We start from the raw sequence: 24,037 nt of genomic DNA, 5'->3' as shown, positions 1-24,037 counted from the left end.
ATGAACCAGGCCAGGTGTTAGATCTGGAGGTAGGTGAGCACTTTGGAAACAGTGACCACAATTCGGTGACCTTTACGTTAGTGATGGAAAGGGATAAGTATACCCCGCAGGGCAAGAGTTATAGCTGGGGGAAGGGCAATTATGATGCCATTAGGCATGACTTAGGATGTGTTGGTTGGAGAAGTAGGCTGCAAGGGTTGGGCACACTGGATATGTGGAGCTTGTTCAAGGAACAGCTATTGCGTGTTCTTGATAAGTACGTACCAGTCAGGCAGGGAGGAAGGGGTCGAGCGAGGGAACCGTGGTTTACCAAAGAAGTGGAATCTCTTGTTAAGAGGAAGAAGGAGGCCTATGTGAAGATGAGGCATGAAGTTTCAGTTGGGGCGCTTGATAGTTACAAGGAAGCGAGGAAGGATCTAAAGAGAGAGCTGAGACGAGCAAGGAGGGGACATGAGAAGTCTTTGGCAGGTAGGATCAAGGAAAACCCAAAAGCTTTCTATAGGTATGTCAGGAATAAAAGAATGACTAGGGTAAGAGTAGGGCCAGTCAAGGACAGTGGTGGGAAGTTGTGTGTGGAGGCTGAGGAGATAAGCGAGATACTAAATGAATACTTTTCGTCAGTATTCACTCAAGAAAAAGATAATATTGTGGAGGAGAATGCTGAGACCCAGGCTATTAGAATAGATGGCATTGAGGTGCGTAGGGAAGAAGTGTTGGCAATTCTGGACAAGGTGAAAATAGATAAGTCCCCGGGGCCGGATGGGATTTATCCTAGGATTCTCTGGGAAGCCAGGGAAGAGATTGCTGAGCCTTTGGCTTTGATTTTTAGGTCATCATTGGCTACAGGAATAGTGCCAGAGGACTGGAGGATAGCAAATGTGGTCCCTTTGTTCAAGAAGGGGAGTAGAGATAACCCCGGTAACTATAGGCCGGTGAGCCTAACGTCTGTGGTGGGTAAGGGCTTGGAGAGGATTATAAAAGATACGATTTATAATCATCTAGATAGGAATAATATGATTAGGGATAGTCAGCATGGTTTTGTGAAGGGTAGGTCATGCCTCACAAACCTTATCGAGTTCTTTGAGAAGGTGACTGAACAGGTAGACGAGGGTAGAGCAGTTGATGTGGTGTATATGGATTTCAGTAAAGCGTTTGATAAGGTTCCCCACGGTCGGCTATTGCAGAAAATACGGAGGCTAGGGATTGAGGGTGATTTAGAGATGTGGATCAGAAATTGGTTAGTTGAAAGAAGACAGAGAGTGGTAGTTGATGGGAAATGTTCAGAATGGAGTTCAGTTACGAGTGGCGTGCCACAAGGATCTGTTCTGGGGCCGTTGCTGTTTGTCATTTTTATAAATGACCTAGAGGAGGGCGCAGAAGGATGGGTGAGTACATTTGCAGACGACACTAAAGTCGGTGGAGTTGTAGACAGTGCGGAAGGATGTTGCAGGTTACAGGGGGACATAGATAAGCTGCAGAGCTGGGCTGAGAGGTGGCAAATGGAGTTTAATGTGGAGAAGTGTGAGGTGATTCACTTTGGAAAGAATAACAGGAATGCGGCATATTTGGCTAATGGTAAAATTCTTGGTAGTGTGGATGAGCAGAGGGATCTCGGTGTCCATGTACATAGATCCCTGAAAGTTGCCACCCAGGTTGATAGGGTTGTGAAGAAGGCCTATGATGTGTTGGCCTTTATTGGTAGAGGGATTGAGTTCCGGAGCCATGAGGTCATGTTGCAGTTGTACAAAACTCTAGTACGGCCGCATTTGGAGTATTGCGTACAGTTCTGGTCGCCTCATTATAGGAAGGACGTGGAAGCTTTGGAACGAGTGCAGAGGAGATTTACCAGGATGTTGCCTGGTATGGAGGGAAAATCTTATGAGGAAAGGCTGATGGACTTGAGGTTGTTTTCGTTAGAGAGAAGAAGGTTAAGAGGTGACTTAATAGAGGCATACAAAATGATCAGAGGGTTAGATAGGGTGGACAGCGAGAGCCTTCTCCCGCGGATGGAGGTGGCTAGCACGAGGGGACATAGCCTTAAATTGAGGGGTAATAGATATAGGACAGAGGTCAGAGGTGGGTTTTTTACGCAAAGAGTGGTGAGGCCGTGGAATGCCCTACCTGCAACAGTAGTGAACTCGCCAACATTGCGGGCATTTAAAAATTTATTGGATAAGCATATGGATGATAAGGGCATAGTGTAGGTTAGATGGCCTTTAGTTTTTTTTCCATGTCGGTGCTACATCGAGGGCCGAAGGGCCTGTACTGCGCTGTATCGTTCTATGTTCTATGTTCTATGTAACACCCAACTGTTGGTTCAGAGAAGCAAGGGTTTGCTCCCTTACTTGACTGTGGGCGTTGTGTGGGCAAGGAGGACAAGGGATAGGAATGAAATCAAAGGAGTCTTAACCTTCAATTTTAAAAAGTCTAAAGTTTTTGAAAGGGCATGCGTTTTTAATACGTTATTAGTGGCCCAATCAAAGCAGAAGTTGCTCCTACAAAAAATGCATGCTGCATTGTTTTTGGAAATAGGGCCTTGGAGAGCTGGAGAATGGACAGAGTTTCTTTCACTGGCCCTTTTCCATTAGACTAAAATAGTAAATAAATACTACACAACACTCCTAGTCAACACTCCAGCGTCAAATTGCAATACAGAAAGAATGACATGCCTGCTCCAAATCACCCCTGGAGTGCGATTAACAACAAACTGAAGCCGGATGCAAGCGGAGCAGCGCGTGCCGAGCAATGCACCCACGATTTCCACACAAACATGTGTACACTTCCAGAAGGCTGCTGTTGACACCAAGCCAGCGAATGCTTACCTCACCAAAAGCTCCTCGGCCAATAACTTTCAGGATTTCAAAATCTTCCTTGTGGAGCCGCATCTGCTTCACCTTAACAGTGAAAGGCTTGGCTGAAACATAACAAAAACACAAGCATTACTTCACATTAAAGGAATGCTGAGCAAAGTGTTAGAACGCAGCACAGAAAAGAAGCTGGGGAAATCGAACAAACTGCTTGTAAATTATTTCCATGAACGCTGGCAGCAAATCTGAAGTGGCCAAAGCCATTACAGCTAACAATTCACCTGTATACTGTAGCATCTACCAATTCACACTTGGTCTTTGAAGGTATGAGAAGTGAGGGAGTGTAGCAACCATCGTTTCCCAAAATACAAATTAGGAGGAGGAGGCCATTCAGCCCCTCCAGCCTGCTCTGCCATTCAATAAGATCATGGCTGATCGGATTGTGGCCTCAACTTTCTTTTCTATTCCCTTTGACTCCCTTGTCAATCAAGCATCTATTTAACTCAACCTCAAGAATATTCAATGACCCTGCCTCGACTGCTCCCCGGGGAAGAGAATTCCACAGACTCACGGCTCTCAGAGAAAACATTTCTCCTCATCTCCATCTTAAATGGAAGGCCCTTTTTTAAAGCAGCGTCCTCTTCCAGAGGGGAAACATCCTTTCAGCATCGACCTTGTCAAGTCCCCTCAGGATCTTACATGTTTCAAAAGATCACTTCTTATTCTTCTAAACTCCAGTGGATACAGTCCCAACCCCTCCAACCTTCCCTCAAAGGATAACCCCTCATTCCAGGAATCAGCCGAGTGAAATTTCAACAGCACAGAATTATCTAAATTGCCAGTGTGGGATGTGATTGGCACAAGAAGAGCTCCAACAAGCTACTACCATTTTCAAATTCTGTGCTTCATTTCTTTCTGGCTTTTCTCTTCATCCCAACCCACAACCATTAAAACACAGAAAAGCTCCAGCTTTCTGTTCCTCTACTACTGCTTGGAAAGTACTGCCATCCTGCTTACCAAGCAAAGTACTACACCCATTGTAGTCTCCTTGCATTATTGCCAAAATGTATCATGATGTGCTAGCAGGTGCTATCACCATACCAGAATGTCAAATAATTTTAATGCGCTTTTAGAGCTATCCAAAGTTCCCAGGAAGATCACTTAAATTATCTGTTTGGATTCTGCTGCATTTTGCGGAAATATTTGGGGTATTTTCACTAATCAGAGTTATATTCACAGGCAGTCAGCTAGAGTTACATTCAGCACATTCCTTCAATAAAAGTAAGCAGCAGGTATAGTAGGCAGTAAAGATGGAAAATAGCATATTGACCTTCATAGCGAGAGAGTTGAGTATAGGAATAGGGATGTTTTACTGCAATTGTACAGGGCATTGGTGAAGCCACACCTGGAGTATTGTGTGCAGTTTTGGTGTCCTTATCTGAGGAAGGATGTTCTTGCTATGGAGGGGGTGCAGCAAAGGGACTGAAACGGTTGGGATTATAGTCATGGAAGATTAGAAGAGCGAGAGGGCATCTCATAGAAACATATAAAATTCTAACAGGATTAGGCAGGGGAGATTCAGAAAGAATTTTCTGTGGAACTCTTTGCCACAGAAGGCTGTGGAGGCTAAATCACAGTGTCTTTAAGACGGAGGTAGATAAATTCTTGATTAATAATGGGAGAAGGCAGGGGAACGGGGATGAGAAACATATCAGCAACGATTGAATGACGGAACAGACTTAATGTGCCGAATGGCCTAATTCTGCTCCTATGTCTTATGAGAAGAGGGAGGAAGCAAACATGTGAGTGTGAGTATTAAAGAAAGGTAGCGTCTTTGAAATGGCTCTGGCAGCGGTGTGATCATTTCTGTGAAAAGGGACAGAGCAGTGGTTTAATGGACAATAGTTACTATGGTTACTATCTGCTGGGTCTGTGAGAAATCCATATGGCACTTTTATTTTCCTTTTACTAAAATAAATAATTTACAATTTAAAGGTATTCTTAGAATACAGTGGTTAACAACGCTGCCTCACAGGGACCCAGGTTCAATTCCAGCCTTGGGTGACTTGTCTGTATGGAGTCTGCACGTTCTCCCCATGTCTGCGTGGGTCTCCTCCGGGTGCTCCGGTTTCCTCCCACAGTCCAAAGATGTACAGGTTAGGTGGGGTAACAAGGATAAGCGGAGGCATGGGCTTTGGTGGAGTGCTCTTTCAGAGGGTCGGTGCAGAGATGGGCTGAATGACCTCCTTCTGCACTGTAGGAATTCTATGATTAATCAGAATGACTTATTTTTAATGTAAATTTTCTATTTTTAACACAACGTTGTCTATATGCACTACTGTTCAGCTGTTGCCTATTTTGTACCAGCTTTGACCTGCCTGAGTATCCCACCCTGCATCAAAGCACACGTTTCAAACTATACAACTAAACAGCAACTTCGCACAGGTTAGACTTAAAAATGTGTTTAAACAGCCTTTAATTTTAATTTAAATTTTAAAAGAGAAATAAAGTTGTAAGAAGGAATGCTGTTTCATTAGTTCCTGGCCTGCTGAGTATTTCCAGCATGATTAAAATTTAATTTCAGATTTCCAGTATCTGCAGTATTTTGCTTTGCTGAGCAATTCCTTCATTGGCTGTACAGGGTAGGAAGACCCGAGGCTGTGAACTGCGTTCTCTTTGGTGAAAATGGAATAGATCCTCTAGCTCACTCCCACTATTCAACAAAATCAGGACTGATTAGCCCTTGGTATTAAATCTACTAAAATTAAATAACATGGATGAGGAAGAAAAAGACCTGTTCATGTTAATCCGCCACTTGCCATGTAGCTGGGTCACTGTACTGGTGGATGGTTGGCACGGGTCTTTAACCACTACTTTACTATAAGGCATGGAGAAATACAGGAAAGGGAAAGTGTAGGAAAATATTTTTCTGAAATGGAGAAACATCTGCAAAGCTGCTGCGTCTGTACATTTCCGAATGATGAATATCAGACTTCCGAGTTTACCCAGAAGTGGACATTTCATCTGACTTAAAACAGAAGTTTAACAAGTGGTGGGAATAGCACAGGCAGCAAACACTTACATTTCTTGGCAAACAGCACTTTCAGTGCACTGCAAGAGCTTAGGATATTCAAGGATACTCCCCAGGAATCATTCCGAGATTGGAAAAAGCCGTCACTGGATCCAATTCCTGGAATTTCATCCTAACAAAACCGTAGGTGTGCTTACACCACATGGACTGCAGCGATTCAAGAAGCTGCTTCAGCGCCAGCTTCCCAAGAGCAATTAGAGAGCAACAACAAATATTGGCCGTGCAAGTGCCGCCCACAAGTAATGAAAGACCTTTTTAAAATTAAGAACTAAATAAAAGCAGGAAATCCTGGAATTGCACAACAGGTCTGTCAGGAGTTTTGATATCAGGTACTAACTAAGTCTCTTTTCCCTTTCAACCTGAACATGTCCAGCACTTTCAGGTCTTACTCTGATTTTCCACATCTGCTGGACATTTCTTTTATATTTCCTTTCAGACGGTGCATTTTTAAAATTTGAACATTTTTCATCCGGTTAATTCTTCAGGATTCAGATTAATCTAGATGGAAGCAGACACTGCAGAATACATAGGAATGAGGGGTAAGCCTTTCAGTCCGTTGAGCCTGCTGCTCCATTCAAATAGATAATGACTGATCATCTACCTCAATGCCATTCCCTTCCAGTCTTTCCTAATTAGAAATCTATTTTTTTTTTTTAAGTATTTTTATTAAGGTTTTGCAGAATTTTTCGTAATAAAACAGTAGTAACCATAATAACTAGAGTAACCATAAAACAAACTAGAGTGAACATTAACATAGTGAAAAAAGAGAATATACAATAACAATTAAATAGACATTATCCCATGCGACCCAGTCTTCCCACACCATCCCATTGAAGCACTCACCCCCTCCCCCCACGGATTGTTGCTGCTGCTGACATTTTAATTTTCCCCGAGAAAGTCGACGAACGGCTGCCACCTCCGAGAGAACCCCAGCTTGGCCCCTCTTAAGGCAAACTTTATTTTCTCGAGGCTGAGAAACCCAACCATGTCGGTAACCCAAGTCTCTACACTCGGGGGCTTCGAGTCCCTCCACATTAATAAAATCCGTCTCCGGGCTACTAAGGAGGCAAAGGCCAAGATGTCGGCCTCTTTTGCCCCCTGAACTCCCGGGTCTTCTGACACTCCAAATCTCTGGACTTGGCACCACCCGTGTGTTAAGCACCTTGGACATTGCCCTCGCGAACCTTTGCCAGAACACTCTAAGCTCCGGGCATGCCCAAAACGTGTGGACATGGTTTGCAGGGTTGCCCTTGCACCTCATACAACTGTCTTCTACTCCAAAAGAATTGCTCATTCTTGTTGCCGTCATGTGTGCCCGGTGGGCCACCTTAAATTGAATTAGACTGAACCTGGCACATGATAGAACATAGAACAGTACAGCACAGAACAGGCCCTTCGGCCCTCGATGTTGTGCCGAGCAATGATCACCCTACTCAAACCCACGTATCCACCCTATACCTGTAACCCAACAACCCCCCCTTAACATTACTTTTTAGGATACTACGGGCAATTTAGCATGGCCAATCCACCTAACCCGCACATCTTTGGACTGTGGGAGGAAACCGGAGCACCCGGAGGAAACCCACGCACACACAGGGAGGACGTACAGACTCTGCACAGACAGTGACCCAGCCGGGAATCGAACCTGGGACCCTGGAGCTGTGAAGCATTTATGCTAACCACCATGCTACCGTGCTGCCCTAATGAGGAGGAATTAACCCTACCCAGGACCTCTGCCCACAGACCCGCTTCCAACTCCTCAGCTCGCTCCTCCTCCCACTTGCCCTTGAGCTCCTCCACCGGGGTTTCCTCCGCCTCCTGCAGTTCTTGGTAGATATCCGACACCCTCCCCTCCCCCACCCAGGTGCCAGAGACCACCCTGTCCTGTATCCTCAGTGACGGCAGCTTTGGAAAGGCCACTACCTGTTTTTTCAGGAAGGCTCGTACTTGCAGATATTTAAAGGCGTTTCCTGGCGGCAGATTAAATTTGTCCTCTAGCGCCTTCAAACTGGGAAAACTTCCGTCTATGAACAGATCTTCCATCCTTCTGATGCCTGCCCTCTGCCAGCTCTGGAACCCATCATCCATCCTACCCGGGACAAACCTGTGGTTGTTGCATATCGGGGTCCAGACCGACACTCCCTCCACCTTCATGTACCTCCTCCACTGTCCCCAGATCCGCTGCGTCGCCGCCACCATCGGACTTGTGGAGTAACAGGTAGGCGAGAACGGCAAAGGAGCCGTTATCAAAGCTCCCAGACTCCCTTTACATGACGCCGCATCCAACTGCTCCCACGCCGCGCACCCCCTCCCCCATCGGCCATTTCCTAAATCATAGCTATATTGGCCGCCCAGCAGTAGTTGCGAAAGTTCGGCAGCGCCAACCCCCACCCCCCCCCCCCCTCCCCCACACAGCGATCTCCTTACTCGCGGGGTCTTATTCGCCCACACAAACCCCTTAATGATCTTACTCACCCGCTTAAAAAAGGCCTGAGGGATGAAGATGGGGAGGCACTGAAAGACAAACAAAAATCTGGGGAGGACAGTCATTTTCACAGTCTGCACCCTCCTTGCCAGTGAAAAATGAAAATCGCTTATTGTCACGAGTAGACTTGTGTAAAGGGCAGCACGGTGGCCTAGTGGTTAGCACAGCTGCCTCACGGCGCTGAGGTCCCAGGTTCGATCCCGGCTCTGGGTCACTGTCTGTGTGGAGTTTGCACATTCTCCCCGTGTCTGCGTGGGTTTCGTCCCCACAACCCAAAAACGTGCAGGTTAGGTGGATTGGCCACGCTACATTGCCCCCTTAATTGGAAAAAAATAATTGGGTAATCGAAATTTTTTTAAAAAGTTACTGTGTAAAGCCCCTAGTCGCCTCCGGCGCCTGTTCGGAGAGGCTGGTGCAGGAATTGAACCGTGCTGCTGGCCTGCCTTGGTCTGCTTTCAAAGCCAGCGATTTAGTTCAGTGTGCTTGTGACAGCGGGAGCATGTCCCACCTTTTAAAGTCCCCTTCCATTTGCTCCACCAACCGGGTCAGGTTGAGCCTGTGCAGGGCATCCCATTTCCTGGCCACCTGTATGCCCAGGTAACAAAAACTTTTCTCTACCATCCTGAGCGGCAGCTCTTTCAGTCTCTCCTCCTGCCCCTTGGTCTGGATCACAAACAACTCGCTCTTTCCCATGTTGAGTTTGTACCCTGAAAAACTACCAAAATCCCTCAGGATCCACAGAACCTCCCCCATCCCCTCCACAGGGTCCGAAATGTACAGGAGAAAATCATCTGCGTATAGCGAGACCCGATGTTCCTCCCCCCCCCCCAAACCAGTCCCCACCAGTTCCTTGAGGCTCTCAGCACCATAGCTAGTGGTTCTATAGCTAGGGCAAATAGTAAACGGGGAGAGGGGACACCCCTGCCTCGTTCCCCGGTGAAGCTCAAAGTACCCCGACCTCAGCCAATTTGTACATACACTTGCTACAGGCGCCTGGTACAGGAATTTCACCCAGCCAATAAAGCCCTCGCCAAACCCGAACCTCCCCAGCGTTTCCCACAGATACTCCCACTCCACCCGGTCAAAGGCTTTCTCTGCGTCCATCGCTTTTACCACCTCCGCCTCCCCTCCCTCTGAGGGCATCATAATAATATTCAAAAGTCTCTGGACATTGGTATTGAGTTGTCTGCCTTTAACAACTGGACAGTTAACAGTCTGGCCTTCCTCTATCACCCCTGGGACGCAATCCTCAATTCTTGTGGCCAGAATCTTAGCTAGCAATTTGGCCTCCACGTTTAAAAGCAAAATCGGCCTGTATGACCCTCAATGTTCTAGGTCCTTCCCTCATTTAAGAATGAGTGAGATCAAAGCCTGCGACATTGTTGGGGGGAGGGTTCCTTGCTCTCTAGCCTCATTGAAGGTCCTCATCAGGAGTGGGCTCAATATTTCCCTAAATTTCTTTTAGAATTCTACCTGGTAACTGTCCGGCCCCGGGGCTTTACCCGATTGAATGCCCTCTATACCCTTGACAATCTCCTCCAATTCAATCGGGGTCCCCAGCCCCTCCACCAGGGCCTCTTCCACCTTTGGAAACCTCAACTGGTCCAAAAATTGCCTCATCCCTTCCGCTCCCGTTGGGGGCTCCGACTCGTATAGTTAATATAGAATTCCTTAAAGATTCGGTTCACCCCCCCGATCCAAGACCGTGTTACCCTCCTTATTCTTTACTCCCCCGATTTCCCTGGCTGCCTCCCTCTTTCGCAGTTGGTGTGCCAGCATTCTACTCGCTTTCTCCCCATACTCATTGACTGCCCGCCTTGCCTTCCTCAGCTGTGCTACCACTTTCCTTGTGGTCAGCAGTTCAAACTCCGCCTGCAGACTCTGCCGCTCCCTCAGTAGCCCCGCCTCGGGACGCTCCGCATATCCCCTGTCCACTCGGAGTATTTCCCCCACCAGTTTCTCCCTCTCCGCTCTTTCTCTCTTTTCCCTATGGGATCGAATTGAGACTAGTTACCCTCTGACAACTGCCTTCAGAGCCTCCCAGACCGTTGTCGCTGCTACCTCAACCGTATCGTTTGTTTCCAGGTAATCCTGGATGTTCCTGCTAATCTGCCCGCAAACCTCTTTGTCCGCCAGCAGCCCCACATCCAGTCTCCAGAGTGGGCGCTGCCCTCTCTCCTCACTAAGCCAGTGCGGGGCATGGTCTGAGACTGTGATTGCTGAGTATTCTGTCCCCGCCACCTTTGGGATTAACGCCCTGCTCAAGACAAAGAAGTCTATGTGGGAATAAACCTTAGATGCGCGCACACGCGCGCTCTTTTGACCGTCCCATTCAAACCCCTCACATTCCACGTGATCAGCCTGAACGTGGGGCTAACCCCCCTGCCCCCTGTCGACTAGCCATCGCCCTTTCTTGGCCAACCTCGAGCCCGCGCCCTTCGCTTCCTCGAGGGCCCCCACAGGGAGCCGCCGCCCCCAACCCTCAATTGGTACCCCAAAATTGATACCTCCTGTCAGCAAAGCAGCATTCCCCCCCCCCCCCCCCTCCCCTCAACAGCCCCACGACCCAAACCCCCCCCCCGCCAAGCACCAGCTGGGCACTTGCTCACCCCCCCACTACGCTCCCGAGTCAGTTGACCCATGCTGACCCTGGCAGCTCCCGCCCCTGGCGCCAATCAGACTTTCGCTTCATTGACTATCTAGAAATCTATTAAGCCCATAAGACATAGGAGCAGAATTAGGCCATTCGGCCCATCGAGTCTGCTCCGGCATTCAATCATGGCTGACATGTTTCTCATCTCCATTCTCCTGCCTTCTCCCCATAACCACTGATCCCCTTATTTTTATTTATTTTTTAATAAAATTTAGAATACCCAATTCATTTTTTCCAATGAAGGGGCAATTTATCGTGGACAATCCACCTACCCTGCCCATCTTTGTGTTGTGGGGGTGAAACCCACGCAAACACTGGGAGAATGTGCAAACTCCATACGGACAGTGACCCAGAGCCGGGATCGAACCTGGGACCTCAGCGCTGTGAGGCAGGAGTGCTAACCACTAGGCCACCGTGCTGCCCCTGATCCCCACATTAATCAAAAACCTATCTATCTTGGTCTTAAAGACATTGTGATTTGGCCTCATCAGCCTTCTGTGGCAATTAATTCCACAGATTCACCACCCTCTGGCTGAAGAAATCCCTCCTCATCTCAGTTTTGTTTTTTTTTTAAATTTTATTTTTAAATATTTTATTGAAGCATTTGCAAAATTTTTATAACAAACAAAACAATAATAACATAAACATCAACATGGTAAACTAGACATTTCCTACCCAACCCCTTCTGTACATCCCTTAACCATATTGCACCTACCCGCCCCCCCCTTCAGACTGCTGCTTCTGCTGACATTTTAATTTTCTCCGAGAAAGTCAACGAACGGCTGCCACCTCCGAGAGAACCCTAACATTGACCCCCTCAAGGCAAACTTTATTTTCTCCAGCTTGAGAAAATCAGCCATGTCACTGACCCAAGTCTCCACACTCGGGGGCTTCGAGTCCCTCCACATTAAAAGGATCCGTCCCGGGCTACCTTACAATGGAGGGACAGTCAATGATGAAGCAGTTTAAGATGGGTCAGGATTACATTGCTGTTGTGTTTCCATCCTTCCCTCCTCCTCAAACCAAAGAGAGGAAGGCTGTTAGATAATCGTTTGTGGCTTAGAAACAGCAGAGCTGGACTTCCGCTGAGCGGACGCAAGGAACACAGAAAAAAGGCATAATTTTAACACAAAGAGAGCCCACCAAATCTTTTGAACCCCCTCATCCCACCTTCTCTCACAGGGCAGCCGCAACCACCGAGAAACGACTGGTGATAAATCCAGGACCCGGAGGATTGGCAGAGTCAGCCAAAGCCCTGGAGAGGGGGGACCGGACAATGGCGAGCACGAGGAGCAAGTCGGAGACAGCCACACCCGAGCGAGCTTGGCTGCCTGGACCCACACCCGACTATCAACTGATGAGTGAGTAGATGGACTTCCTGGCTCAGGAGCTCCAAAAAACACAGATGCCATCAAGCTGGAAATGATGGCGACAGTGAAGGTGATGGTTGCGGAAGCCCTGGCCCCTTCAAGGTGGCGTTAGGGAAAACAGAGCACCGAATGGAAGCACAATGGGAGGGAGGGAGGAACTAGGCATAGGGATAATGGGAGGACTCTGAATCGAAGCATGCATAGGGTGAAGGCAAACAAAAAGGAACATGAGGTGCGAGCGGGAGGAACAAGAGCGCCAGGGACTGGTCCTATGGCAAGCTACGGCCCAAATCAAATTGTATATAAATATAATAATAATCTTTATTAGTGTCACAAGCAGGCTTACATTAACACTGCAATGAAATTACTGTAAAAATCCCCTAGTCGCCACATTCTTGTGCCTGTTCGGGTACACTGAGGGAATTCAGAATGTCCAAATTATCTAACAGCACGTCTTTCGGAACTTGGGGGAGGAAACTGGAGCACCCGGAGGAAACCCACACAGACAGGGTGAACGTGCAGACTCCGCACAGACAGTGACCCAAGCATGGAATTGAACCTGGGACCCTGGCGCTGTAAAGCAACAGTGCTAACCACTGTGCTACCGTGCCACCCTAAATGCCTGCAAGTGTGTGAATCGGCCATATTGGGGAATGTAAAATATGTATGCCAGTTAGAGGGGGATCACAGCTACAGTTGTTGTTATGAAGATGCTCACTTGCAAATATAAGTGTTGGGTTTTGCACTTATTTTTCCAGATAAATGTAGAATTTATAATTTGTTGGATATAAAATATGAAAAGTCAATTTAAAAAATCCAACAAATGTATCAGACATGAGGAACCTTTGCATTGACACAACTACACAGCGGTCAGTAAGTGCCCAAAGAGAAACAGACAGGTCAGCATTTGAGATGGGATTTCCATTGAACTGGAGTTTTGATGAAGAATTTAGATAGGTGACATTAGCTAGACTTTCGCTTTCAGAAGCTGACTGATGTATTTCCAACATTTTCTGTCTACTTCCACATACTATTTTTAAAAATAAATTTAGAGTACCCAATTAATTTTTTCCAATTAAGGGGCAATTTAGCGTGGCCAATCCACCTACCCTGCACATCTTTGGGTTGTGGGGGCGAAACCCAAAGGGGAGAATGTTCAAACTCCACACGGACAGTGACCCAGAGACGGGATCGAACCATGAACCTCGGTGCCGTGCGGCAGCAGGGCTAACCCACTGCGCCACCGTGCTGCCCTACTTCCACATACTATTAAGGCAACTGTAGAAAATTGGGTCACATAACAAAACTACTTAAGCACAGATGATTTGTTAGTGCTACATGGTATTGGAGTGAAAGAACATTACGTAAGTGTAGGGATGTGCATTCACCTCCACAGACCTTCCACACAAGCAGGGTTCGTAACAGGTTGCACTGTTAAATGGATGCAGAAGCAGCTGAAAAGTTCGGGCCATGGACACTTGGAAACAGCTGTTCTGGTTACTGTTGTCTTACTGGTAATCAATCCAAAATCAGAAAGAATTTAACACATCCTCAGGGTGTCTCAGACTCCGGCTGAAACAATTAACTACCTTAAAACATACAGACACTGTTATTGGGTGACAAATACAGCAGCCACTCAGCAGGCAGGATGATCCCACAAACAATAAATGAATGAATGATCAGCTAATATATTTTTGGTGTTCACTGCTGAGGGAGGAGCATTGGTCAGGTCACCAGTAAAATTCTGTCCTTGACATCAGGCCATGGAGTAAGCGAGCAGTTTAACATCTCACCTGGGAGATGGCACCTCGGACAGCACAGCATTCAAGTCAGTTTTGCAAAAGTGTCCGTCTCGGTTACACTTTCAAGTTAGAGATAAAATGTTCAAATTCATGTTGAGCTTTGAACCAAAACCTTCTGACTCAGAGCAAAGCCAACGTAAAACCAGTTACCAGTATCTTGGATTACATAACAAATGAATTGGTTTGGGTTAAATTGCATATGTGGCCAAAGCAGCCACAAAGACAAAAAGTTTGGCCACGCCTAACTATATTGTGTTAAAGCACAGCAGACATTCTCTGGGTTAAATGAACAGTTTATAAAGTACTGCCCACCATCTTTTGAGAATTCTAATCAGAAATATTAAAACCAGTGAATTTAAGTGTTGATTTGAACAGTTACCCAAGAAAGTGCAGATTTATCTATTAATTGAAGTTTAATGCAGACTGCTATGATCAATCGTGATGTACACAACAGTATAAAACAGCATTCATTTAGGGATCTGCCTTGAAAACCTTTTGACTTCTACTGAAAAACCCTCTAGTACATTTCATATCTTTGTTCCTTACCTAAATTGGAATGTAATGAAAGAAATGTTCGGCTCTGTAATTAATCCTGAACAGCATTCACCATCAGTTGGGCCTTTGCCAGGAATTACTCGTGAATGAGAATGTGGACCGGCCGTCATATGGAGTGCTTGATGCAGATAGTACTGACACTTATCAAGGAATGCTTGATGCATACACAACGTTGACAAGATTACAAGGAAAAAGAGGCCGGGTAGGAGTACAAACACTGGCAAAGATCAGCTGGGCGGAAAGCCCAATTCTGTACTGTAGATTTTTGTAACATGTAACTCTATATATCCACACCTATTTCACCTTTGCTAAACAGCCATATTCCCAGAATCAGACGCTAAACTGAGGTAAACTGAGCATCCACACAATTGGTATAGCAATAAGAATGTTACCTACTATTAATTTTGGTTTTTCTCATCACCAGGGTACAGAAAAAATCATCAGGGAATGAAACAAAATACACATTACATCCTCAGCTGGCGGTCATCGGTAATCACTTCCTTTTCATAAATGGACAAAGAAACTTTTTGATTAAACTGTTCTGCCTCAAAAACACAAGGGTATCAAGAAACCAACAATCTCTCACGCGCAATTTTGAATAGTCAGCTTGTGATGACTAAGTGGTGAGTGGAACCTTAATTGTTCTAAAAATAAATGAATGATGCTCCTTTTTAGTAAGCTTTTACAAAATAAAGTGGTGTACAAAACATATTCTGATTAAGGCCCCCTCCCCACCCAAAACTGGTAGCTTTTTAGATACGGATAGAGCTATTCATTTCCACCATTATCGGTGTACATTTCAGAATTCCAGCAATTGATTTGCCCAATTTTATCTGTAAAAGGTTGATCATGCTCAAATATATTTACCTATTGCTACTAACTGTACCCAAAAGAATGAACTTACAGATGCACAGAACCACATCGTATTTCTCCAAAGCTCTGCCTTGATGAGGCACTTTGGGACTTTTCATGCTAAAGAAACATGATAAATGCAAGTTTTTGTGACTTGAAGCATTTGGCACAGGAGCATAGTGGTTATCACTGTTGCTTCATAGCACCACGGTCCCCAATTCGATTCCCACCTTGGATCACTGTCTGTGCGGAGTCTGCGCATACAATTTACAGTGCAGGAGGCCATTTGGCTGCACCGGCCCTTGGGAAGAGCACCCCACTTAAGCCCACACCTCCACCCTATCCCCATAACCCCACCTAACCTTTTGGACACTAAGGGGCAATTTAGCATGGCCAATCCACCCAACCTGTATCTTTGGATTGTGAGAGGAAACTGGAGCACACGGAGGAAACCCACGCAGACACGGGGAGGAAGTGCAAACCACACAGACAGTCACCCGAAGCTAGAATTGAACCCGCGTCTCTGGAACTGTGAGGCAGCAGTGCTAACCATTGTGTCACCCGTGCCACCCTTTACTCTCTACAGATGCTGTCAGACCTGTTGAGATTGTACAGCATTGTTGTTTTTTGTCCCACAATTTTCAATTTCCATTTCAACCGGTTTTTGGTTATGTCAAAGTCTTCTCCACTAACTTAATTGGTCTAAATGCCTTTCTTGCTTCTTTGTGCCCTCCTCATCATTTACTTGGACAAAAATCAGCATGGACTCAATGTGCTGAATGGCCTCCTTCTGCACCACAATGACTCTATGCTGAATATGTTGCACACTCCTCTCATTCAAATCATTAACTGCAGTGTATAAATACCTTGAGGTTGAAGTACTGATCCTTGTGGTACACCATTAGTCACAGTCTGTCAACTTGAAAATGTCTGGGTTATTTCTATCTAGGTTTTCCATTAATGACTCCTCAATCCATGACAATGCATTACCCCCAATCCCATAAATCCCAATTTGATGTAATAACTTCTTGTGTGGCACCTTATCAACCCCCTTTTGAAAATACAAATAGACTACATCCACTTCCAATAATTGATTCTAGATTTTCCCGACTACCGATGTTGGGTAACTGGCCTAGAAGTTTGCCATTTTCTTTTTCTCGCTTTTCTTGAATTGATTAATGTTTTCTACCTTCCAATCCACCAGGGTAGACCTAGAATAGAGGGAATTCTGAAGAGTGATTAAAATCAATTGTGATGAAAGTCAAAATACTCACTTAATCAGGAGCTCAGAGGCTGGGAGTTCCCAGCGGGCCTCAGGCTTCCCGCTCAGGCACCAGCCGGGAGATGGTTGCACTTGCAGTTTGCGGGGGCTTTTTTCTATTACATAGTTTGTGCCTTTTACACATGAGCAGGCTGGGTAAGGCCCTAACATGCACCATTAGTCTTTTTACACTCCATAGGCCAGAAAAGAGCAGGAACAGTTTCTCTCTAGTCCTGCACACGAGAGCAAGGCAGACGGTACAAAAAGCAGGTCAGGTTACCTGGAACCAGAACAGCATTAGAGAAGTGTGGCAGCAAGCAGGACACAGAGAGGGGGGGGGGGGGAAGGGAGAAGGTCCCAAACCAGGGAGTGGGACAGGAAGAGGTCCCAGAAGACAGTCCCATGCAGGTACAAAGACCGAGATCAGAGATAGATGCCATTGAGTCAAGCTGAACAACAGGAGCTGTGAAAAAGGCTCCAAATTAAATAAAAAAACTGTAGGGAGTCAACTTGAAGCAAAGCATGCTTGGATTGAAGTTCTAAAGATCTGAGGTGGCAGCCAAAGGTTGGTGTCTCCAAGTTTTTTGGAGTAGATTACGATATACTTTGCAATCTTAATTGTTAAGGTGGGCGGGCCGGGGGGGACGGGGACGCGGGGGGACGGGGGGGGGGATGACTGTTCTATAATAATCCAACTTTTCATGTTTAATATACGTTTTTAATCTTGTTGTTAAAACTAATTAGCGGTCCTGTGGCTCTGTTCCTCCACTTTTTAAATCTATTGGATGCTCAATAAATATGGAAAGTTTTGTCATGTTTTCAAATCCAGCCCCCAAGTAAAGAAATCTATACAGTTTGCTCAATATGGACTGCACTTTGTTTTCTCATTGACATCTTGAATACTGCTTCTTTCAGCTGTGAGCTTGACCCGGAAAAGGACTGGAAACCTCACAGAACAGAACAATGTTGAGAATATATTACCAAATGGTTTCTCAAAAGAGATTTAATACAAGAGCCAATCTCTGCACAGATCAATAACAAAGCCCTGAAACCTGGAGTGCATTGTGATAATAGCAAAGTGCCAAGTTTAGTGCTGCAATAGCGAATCAAGCTGATTAAAACGCCAGCCATAAAAGCTTGCAATTAATTTTTTTACGTGGCGTGAGCGTCGCTGGCTAGACCACCATTTATTGCCCATCCCCAGTTTCTCTTCATAAAGTGGTGGTGGACTACCTGCTTGAACAGCTGCAGTCCGAGATGTAGGTGCACCTATAGTGCTGTTAGGAAGGGATTTCGACCCTGCAACGGTCGAGGAATGGCGATATATTTCCAAGTCGGAATGGTGAGTACTTGGAGAAGAACTGCCTAGGCGTCATGTTCCCAGGTATCTGCTGCTCTTGTCCTTCTAGATGGTAGTGAGTTTGGAAGGCGCTGTTGAAGGAACCTTGATGAGTTCCTGCAATGCGCGGGGAGGGGGGGTTAAGCTGCAGTGGCCCTGGTAGCCAGAGTACTTATATGGCTAGCCCAGTTCAGGTTCTGGTCAATGGTAATCCCCAGGATGTTCATTGTGGGGGATTCAGCAATGGTAATGCCATTGAATGTTAAGTGCAGTGGTTAGATACTCTCTTGTTGAAGATGGTTATTGCTGGGCACTTGTATGGCACAAATATAATTTGTCATTGGTCAGCCCAAGCCTGGATATTGTCTAGGTCTTGCTGAATTTGGACATGAACTACTTCAGCATCTGAGGAGTTTGAATGGTGCTGAACATTTTGCAGTCATCAGTGAACACCCCCACTTCTGACCTGGGACCCAGAGGAACTCCTGCAGTGATATCCTGGAGCTGAGATGATTGACCTCCACAACATCTTCCTTTGTGCCTGGTATGATTCCAACCAGCGGAGGATTTTCCCCCTGATTCCCATTGACTCCAGTTTAGCCTAGGGCTCCTTGATGCCATAAAACATAGAACATACAGTGCAGGAGGCCATTCGGCCCATCGAGTCTGCACCGGCCCACAAACCCTCACTTCCACCCCATCCCCGTAACCCAATAACCCCTCCTAACCTTTTTTGGACACTAAGGGCAATTTATCATGGCCAATCCACCTAACCTGCACGACTTTGGACTGTGGGAGGAGACCGGAGCACCCAGAGGAAACCCACACAGACACGGGGAGAACGTGCAGACTCCGCACAAACAGTGACCCGAGAAAGGAATTGAACCGTAGCGGAACCCAAACTGTGCGCTTGTGAGCAGGTTATTGCTGAGTAGGTGTCAGCAACTGATACTACTGTTGATGACTCCATCCATCACTTTGCTGATGATCGAGAATGGACTGATGAGCGGTAATTGACCGGGTTGGATTTGTCCAGTTTCTTGTGCACAGGACCTGGACAATTTGCCACATTACCGGATAGATGCCAGTGTTGCAACTGCACTGGAACAGCTTGGCTAGAGGTGTTGCAGCTCTGGAGCACGTGCGATTGCCAGAATATTGTCAGGGCCCACTGTCTTTGCAGTATCCAGTGCCTACAGCAATTTATTGATATCACATGGGGTGAATTGAATTAGCTGTAGAGCTGGGGAGTTATGGAGGAGACTGAGATGGATCATACATGGCACTTCTGGTTAAAGATTATTGCGAATGCTTCAGCCTAGTCTTTTGCACAGGTATTATGGGCACCCCCGCCATTGAAGATGAGGATATTTGTAGAACCTCCTCCTCCGGTGAATTGTTTAATTGTCCACCACCATTCATGGCTGATCTGATCCATTGGCTGTGGGATCGCTTAGCTTTGTCTATTACTTGCTGCTTATGCTGTTTGGTAGTTCTATGGGAAAGCTTCACCAGGTTGACATCTCATCTTTAGGTATGCCTGCTGTTGCTCCTGACATGCCCTCCTGAACCAGGGTTGATACCCTGTCTTGGGTAGAATGGTAGAATGGGGGATATGCTGGTCCATGAGGTTACAGATTGTGGTTAAGTACAATTGTGCCTACAGTGCCTCATGGATGTCCAGTCGAGTTGCTAGAGCTGTGCTGAATCTATCCCATTCAGCACAGTGGTAGTGCCACACAGCATGATGGAGGGTATCCTCAATGTGAAGACTGGACTGTGTCTCCGCAAGGACTGTGCATTGATCACTCCTCCCACAGTCCAAAGATGTGCGGGTTAGGTGGATTGGCCATGCTGGGTTGCCCGTGGTGTCCTAATAAAAGTGGGGTTGGGGGGGGGGGGGGGGGGGGGTTTGTTGGGTTACGGGTATAGGGTGGATGCGTGGGTTTGAGTGGGGTGATCATGGCTCGGCACAACATTGAGGGCCGAGGGGCCTGTTCTGTGCTGTACTGTTCTATGTTCTATGTCCTACTGATACTGTCATGGATAGTTGCATCTGCTGCAGGAAGGTTGGTGAGGAGGAGGAGGTCAAGTACATTTTCGTCTCTTATTGGTTCCCTTTTGTCCTTTTGGATGAGGCCAGCTCGGTCTGTGGTGGCAGTACCACGCCACTCTTGGGGATGGACAATCATCTCACCCAGAGCATATTCTGCACCCTTTCCACCCTCAGCGCTTCCTCAAAGTGTGTTCAAATGGAGGGGTATGCATTCATCAGCAAGGACGGTACATGGTAATGAACAGGAGGTTTCCTTGCCCAGGTTTGACTTGGTGCCATGACACCTGACCATTTCAGAGGACATGTTGCTCCTGTCCGGAGTCACATATAGGCCAGACCGAGTAAGGATGGCAAATTTCCTTCCCTAAAAGGACATTAGTGAACCAGGTCGATTGTTAACGACAATGTCATTAAGGGCCCTTTAATTCCGATGTTTTTCATAGAATTTACAGTGCAGGAGGCCATTCGGCCCATCGAGTCTGCACCAGCTCCTGGAAAGAGCACCCTACCCAAGGTCAACACCTCCACCCTATCCCCATAACCCAGTCACCCCACCCAACACTAATGGCAATTTTGGACACTAAGGGCAATTTATCATGGCCAATCCACCTAACCTGCACATCTTTGGACTGAGAGAGGAAACCGGAGCACCCGGAGGAAACCCACATACACACGGGGAGGATGTGCAGACTCCGCGCAGACAGTGACCCAAGCCGGAATCAAACCTGGGACCCTGGAGCTGTGAAGCAATTGTACTATCCACAATGCTACCGTGCTACCCCATCATCTGCCATGGTAGGATTCCATCATAAATTCCATCATCTGCCATGGTAGGATTCAAACCTGCGTCTCCTAGGGGATGACCCTGAATTTCTGGTTCAGCGACAATACCACTACTTGGCAATGATGCAAGCTGTGCCCCTTCAGTCAGGCACAAATTTAACAAAATAGCATTCAGGCAGGGGATCTAACCATCTCCCTTTGGCATTCAACACTTACCATCACTAAATCCTCCCACTATCAAACCAACCACATAAATACTGTGGCTACAAGAACAGGTCAGAGGCTGGGAATTCTGCAGCAAGTAATTAACCTCCTGATTCCCGATTCCCAAAGCCTGTCCACTATCTAAAAGACACAAGTCAGGAGTGTGATGGAAACTCTCCACTTGCCTGGATGAGTGCAGCTCCAACAACACTCGAGCTCAACACTATCCAGGACAAAGCAACCCACTTTATTAGCATATTTCTCGAAGAAAACCGATGCAGACATGGGAGAGTTTGCAGACTCCGCACAGACAGTGACCCAATCTGGGAATCGAACCCAGGTCCCTGGTGCTGTGAAGTAACAGTGCTAACCACTGTGCTACCGTGCCAAGGCCCATACAGATGCTAACCCTGTTTTTAAACTCAGTAAGATAAAAATAAACATTGCCATGCAGATCAATTTTCCTTCGACAAAGCTGAAACAAATTGTAGAAGAGCACAATTTTAGTCTCAGCAGATTCCTGGTGGGTTTCTTTTTCCCCCACAATCGCTCTGTTTTTTTTAAAAGAGATATTTCTCCTGCTTTATTGACCGACTCTACATCACATCCATGTCATGTTCTGGTCAAACAGAAATAAAAATCTCTTTTCACTTCAGTCTAATACCAAACAATTTGCCTGGATGTGGTATTACTGACACCCAAAAATTCAAATGGGACAACTCTGTGCCTCCACTGGCATCATTGCTCTGTCCCAAGACCTCATTTTATGAGCACCAAATGCTGCCTTCAGAAGCAGCCTGGAAAATAGGCTTGCAAGTTGAAGTTACTCAGTGTGATACGCAGCAGTAAAAGAACAATACCTCATTAGTCTCTTCAATTACCAAAAGTAGCACAAGATGTAACAGATATAATGGCAAAGTCATGGAACTTCTACTTAACAGCATTACTGGGGCTGGTTTAGCACAGGGCTAAATTGCTGGCTTTGAAAGCAGACCAAAGCAGGCCAGCAGCACGGTTCAATTCCCGTACCAGCCTCCCCGAACAGGCACCGGACTGTGGCGACTAGGGGCTTTTCACAGTAACTTCATTTGAAGTCTACTTGTGACAATAAGCGATTTTCATTTCATTTTATTACTGGAGTACTTTTACCACAGGTAAGGCAGCGGCTCAAGAAGGCAGTCCACCACCACCCTGTCAAGGGCAATTTGGAATAAATAATACAGTTGTCAGTGATGTTTACATTCCATGATCAAATAAGTATGTGGGCAGAGCTGAATTGATTCGCTCTCCTTTACTGCAAGTTCGCAGCTAACATGCTCCAGTTGCAGTTAAGAAGGGAATTCTCTATAGGGATGAGAGATCATGCAGTGTCAGGACATACTTTCTGGAGCCTGGAGCACAATAAATCAAAGGGGGTAAAAAAAAAAGTCAGCAGGAAACCATAAAAAACAAAATAAGGACGTGCTAAAATGAGAGGAGTTCAAAATCCCTCCAGGGCTGTTAAAATCTGATCATGTTTCATCAAGAAAAGCTCATCAAAACACTGATATTTTCTGAAATGCAAAGAGCATGCTAGTTCACTAAACAAATACAAATCATCAAATATCTGAAATGACAGAATACCAAATGTGGGCACGCTCAGAGTCTCAATGAATGCATTCTGCAACATAGGCCAAGCACAGATTCTTCCTTCGCCATTGCACACTGAACATATAAGGATAGTTTGATTCTCTGCCAAACAACCCAAACCATCACATTTCGCCATCAAGAAAGTTTATTAGGACATGAAAATACTGAGCACTGCAACTTGCAGCACAGTCTCACTTCGTAAAACTGATACATTTCGTGCCTTTAACGCATTTAATATCATCCTTCCTTACGCATTAGAAAGTGCAGGATAACACTGCCCATTTAAGAAGCCCATAAAGAAAAAAAGTCCAAACATGATCACTTGTACTTGACAGTGAATCACATTTCATGCGAATACAGAATTGCAATCTGTTGTTATGATTGAGAATTCCACACACATTTAGAACAAGAGGCTGCACGAAAAAAAACACTATCATTTTTCCTGCTTTTATTTTATTCCAATCTAGGTCAGTTGGAGATCATCCGTTGCATGTTTATACCAGGGGCTGGTTTAGCTCACTGGGCTAAATCGCTGGCTTTTAAAGCAGACCAAGCAGGCCAGCAGCACGGTTCGATTCACGTACCAGCCTCCCCGAACAGACGGCGGAATGTGGCGACTAGGGGCTTTTCACAGTAACTTCATTGAAGCCTACTCGTGACAATAAGCGATTTTCATTTCATTTCATTTCATGAGGGAGGAAGGGTCCCAGACGGAGGAACTGAAACTTAAATGGGAGGAGGAGCTAGGCGGGGAAATGGAGGACGGGCTGTGGGCAGTGTCCAATGCTGCAACCTAGATTCTGACAGATTTGTACACCAATTTCTATTCAACGCAGTAAAATAAATATTAGAAACATGGTTAAAATCAATCTTTACATGGATTAGAAAATAAACACTGGCAAACCAAGAACTTCATCAAATGTCTTTCTGCAGTTCCAAATAAAAGTGTGACGTTCTCGAGCAATTTTCTCAGACATTTCACAAGATGGAGAAAGGGGAAAAGATGTACAAAATTGCACTTAATTCCAGAATGAATCAATACTTTTGGACCTATAACCTGAGAAAGTGAGGATAGTGAAGACTTTTCATCCAGGGCTTGCCGCACCCCTACTCAAGCTGTTCTGGCATCTACCCAGCAAAGTGGAAAATT

The 24,037-nt window shown here is 46.1% G+C and overlaps 1 protein-coding gene across 1 annotated transcript in view; it reads right to left on the bottom strand.

Annotated features, from left to right (window-relative positions):
• Positions 1-24,037, bottom strand: part of LOC119967001 (serine/threonine-protein kinase MRCK alpha-like) — a 331,001-nt gene that overhangs the window by 125,342 nt on the left and 181,622 nt on the right. Inside the window, exon 2 of the mRNA XM_038798988.1 lies at positions 2,823-2,914. Coding sequence (XP_038654916.1) covers positions 2,823-2,914 — 92 coding nt within the window. The remainder of the gene's footprint in view (positions 1-2,822; positions 2,915-24,037) is intronic.

The sequence above is a fragment of the Scyliorhinus canicula genome, chromosome 6 (assembly GCF_902713615.1).
Source record: "Scyliorhinus canicula chromosome 6, sScyCan1.1, whole genome shotgun sequence".
Lineage (NCBI taxonomy): Eukaryota > Metazoa > Chordata > Chondrichthyes > Carcharhiniformes > Scyliorhinidae > Scyliorhinus > Scyliorhinus canicula.
The sequence above is the reverse complement of the archived record's forward strand: the minus strand, read 5'-3'. Positions and strand labels throughout refer to the sequence as shown.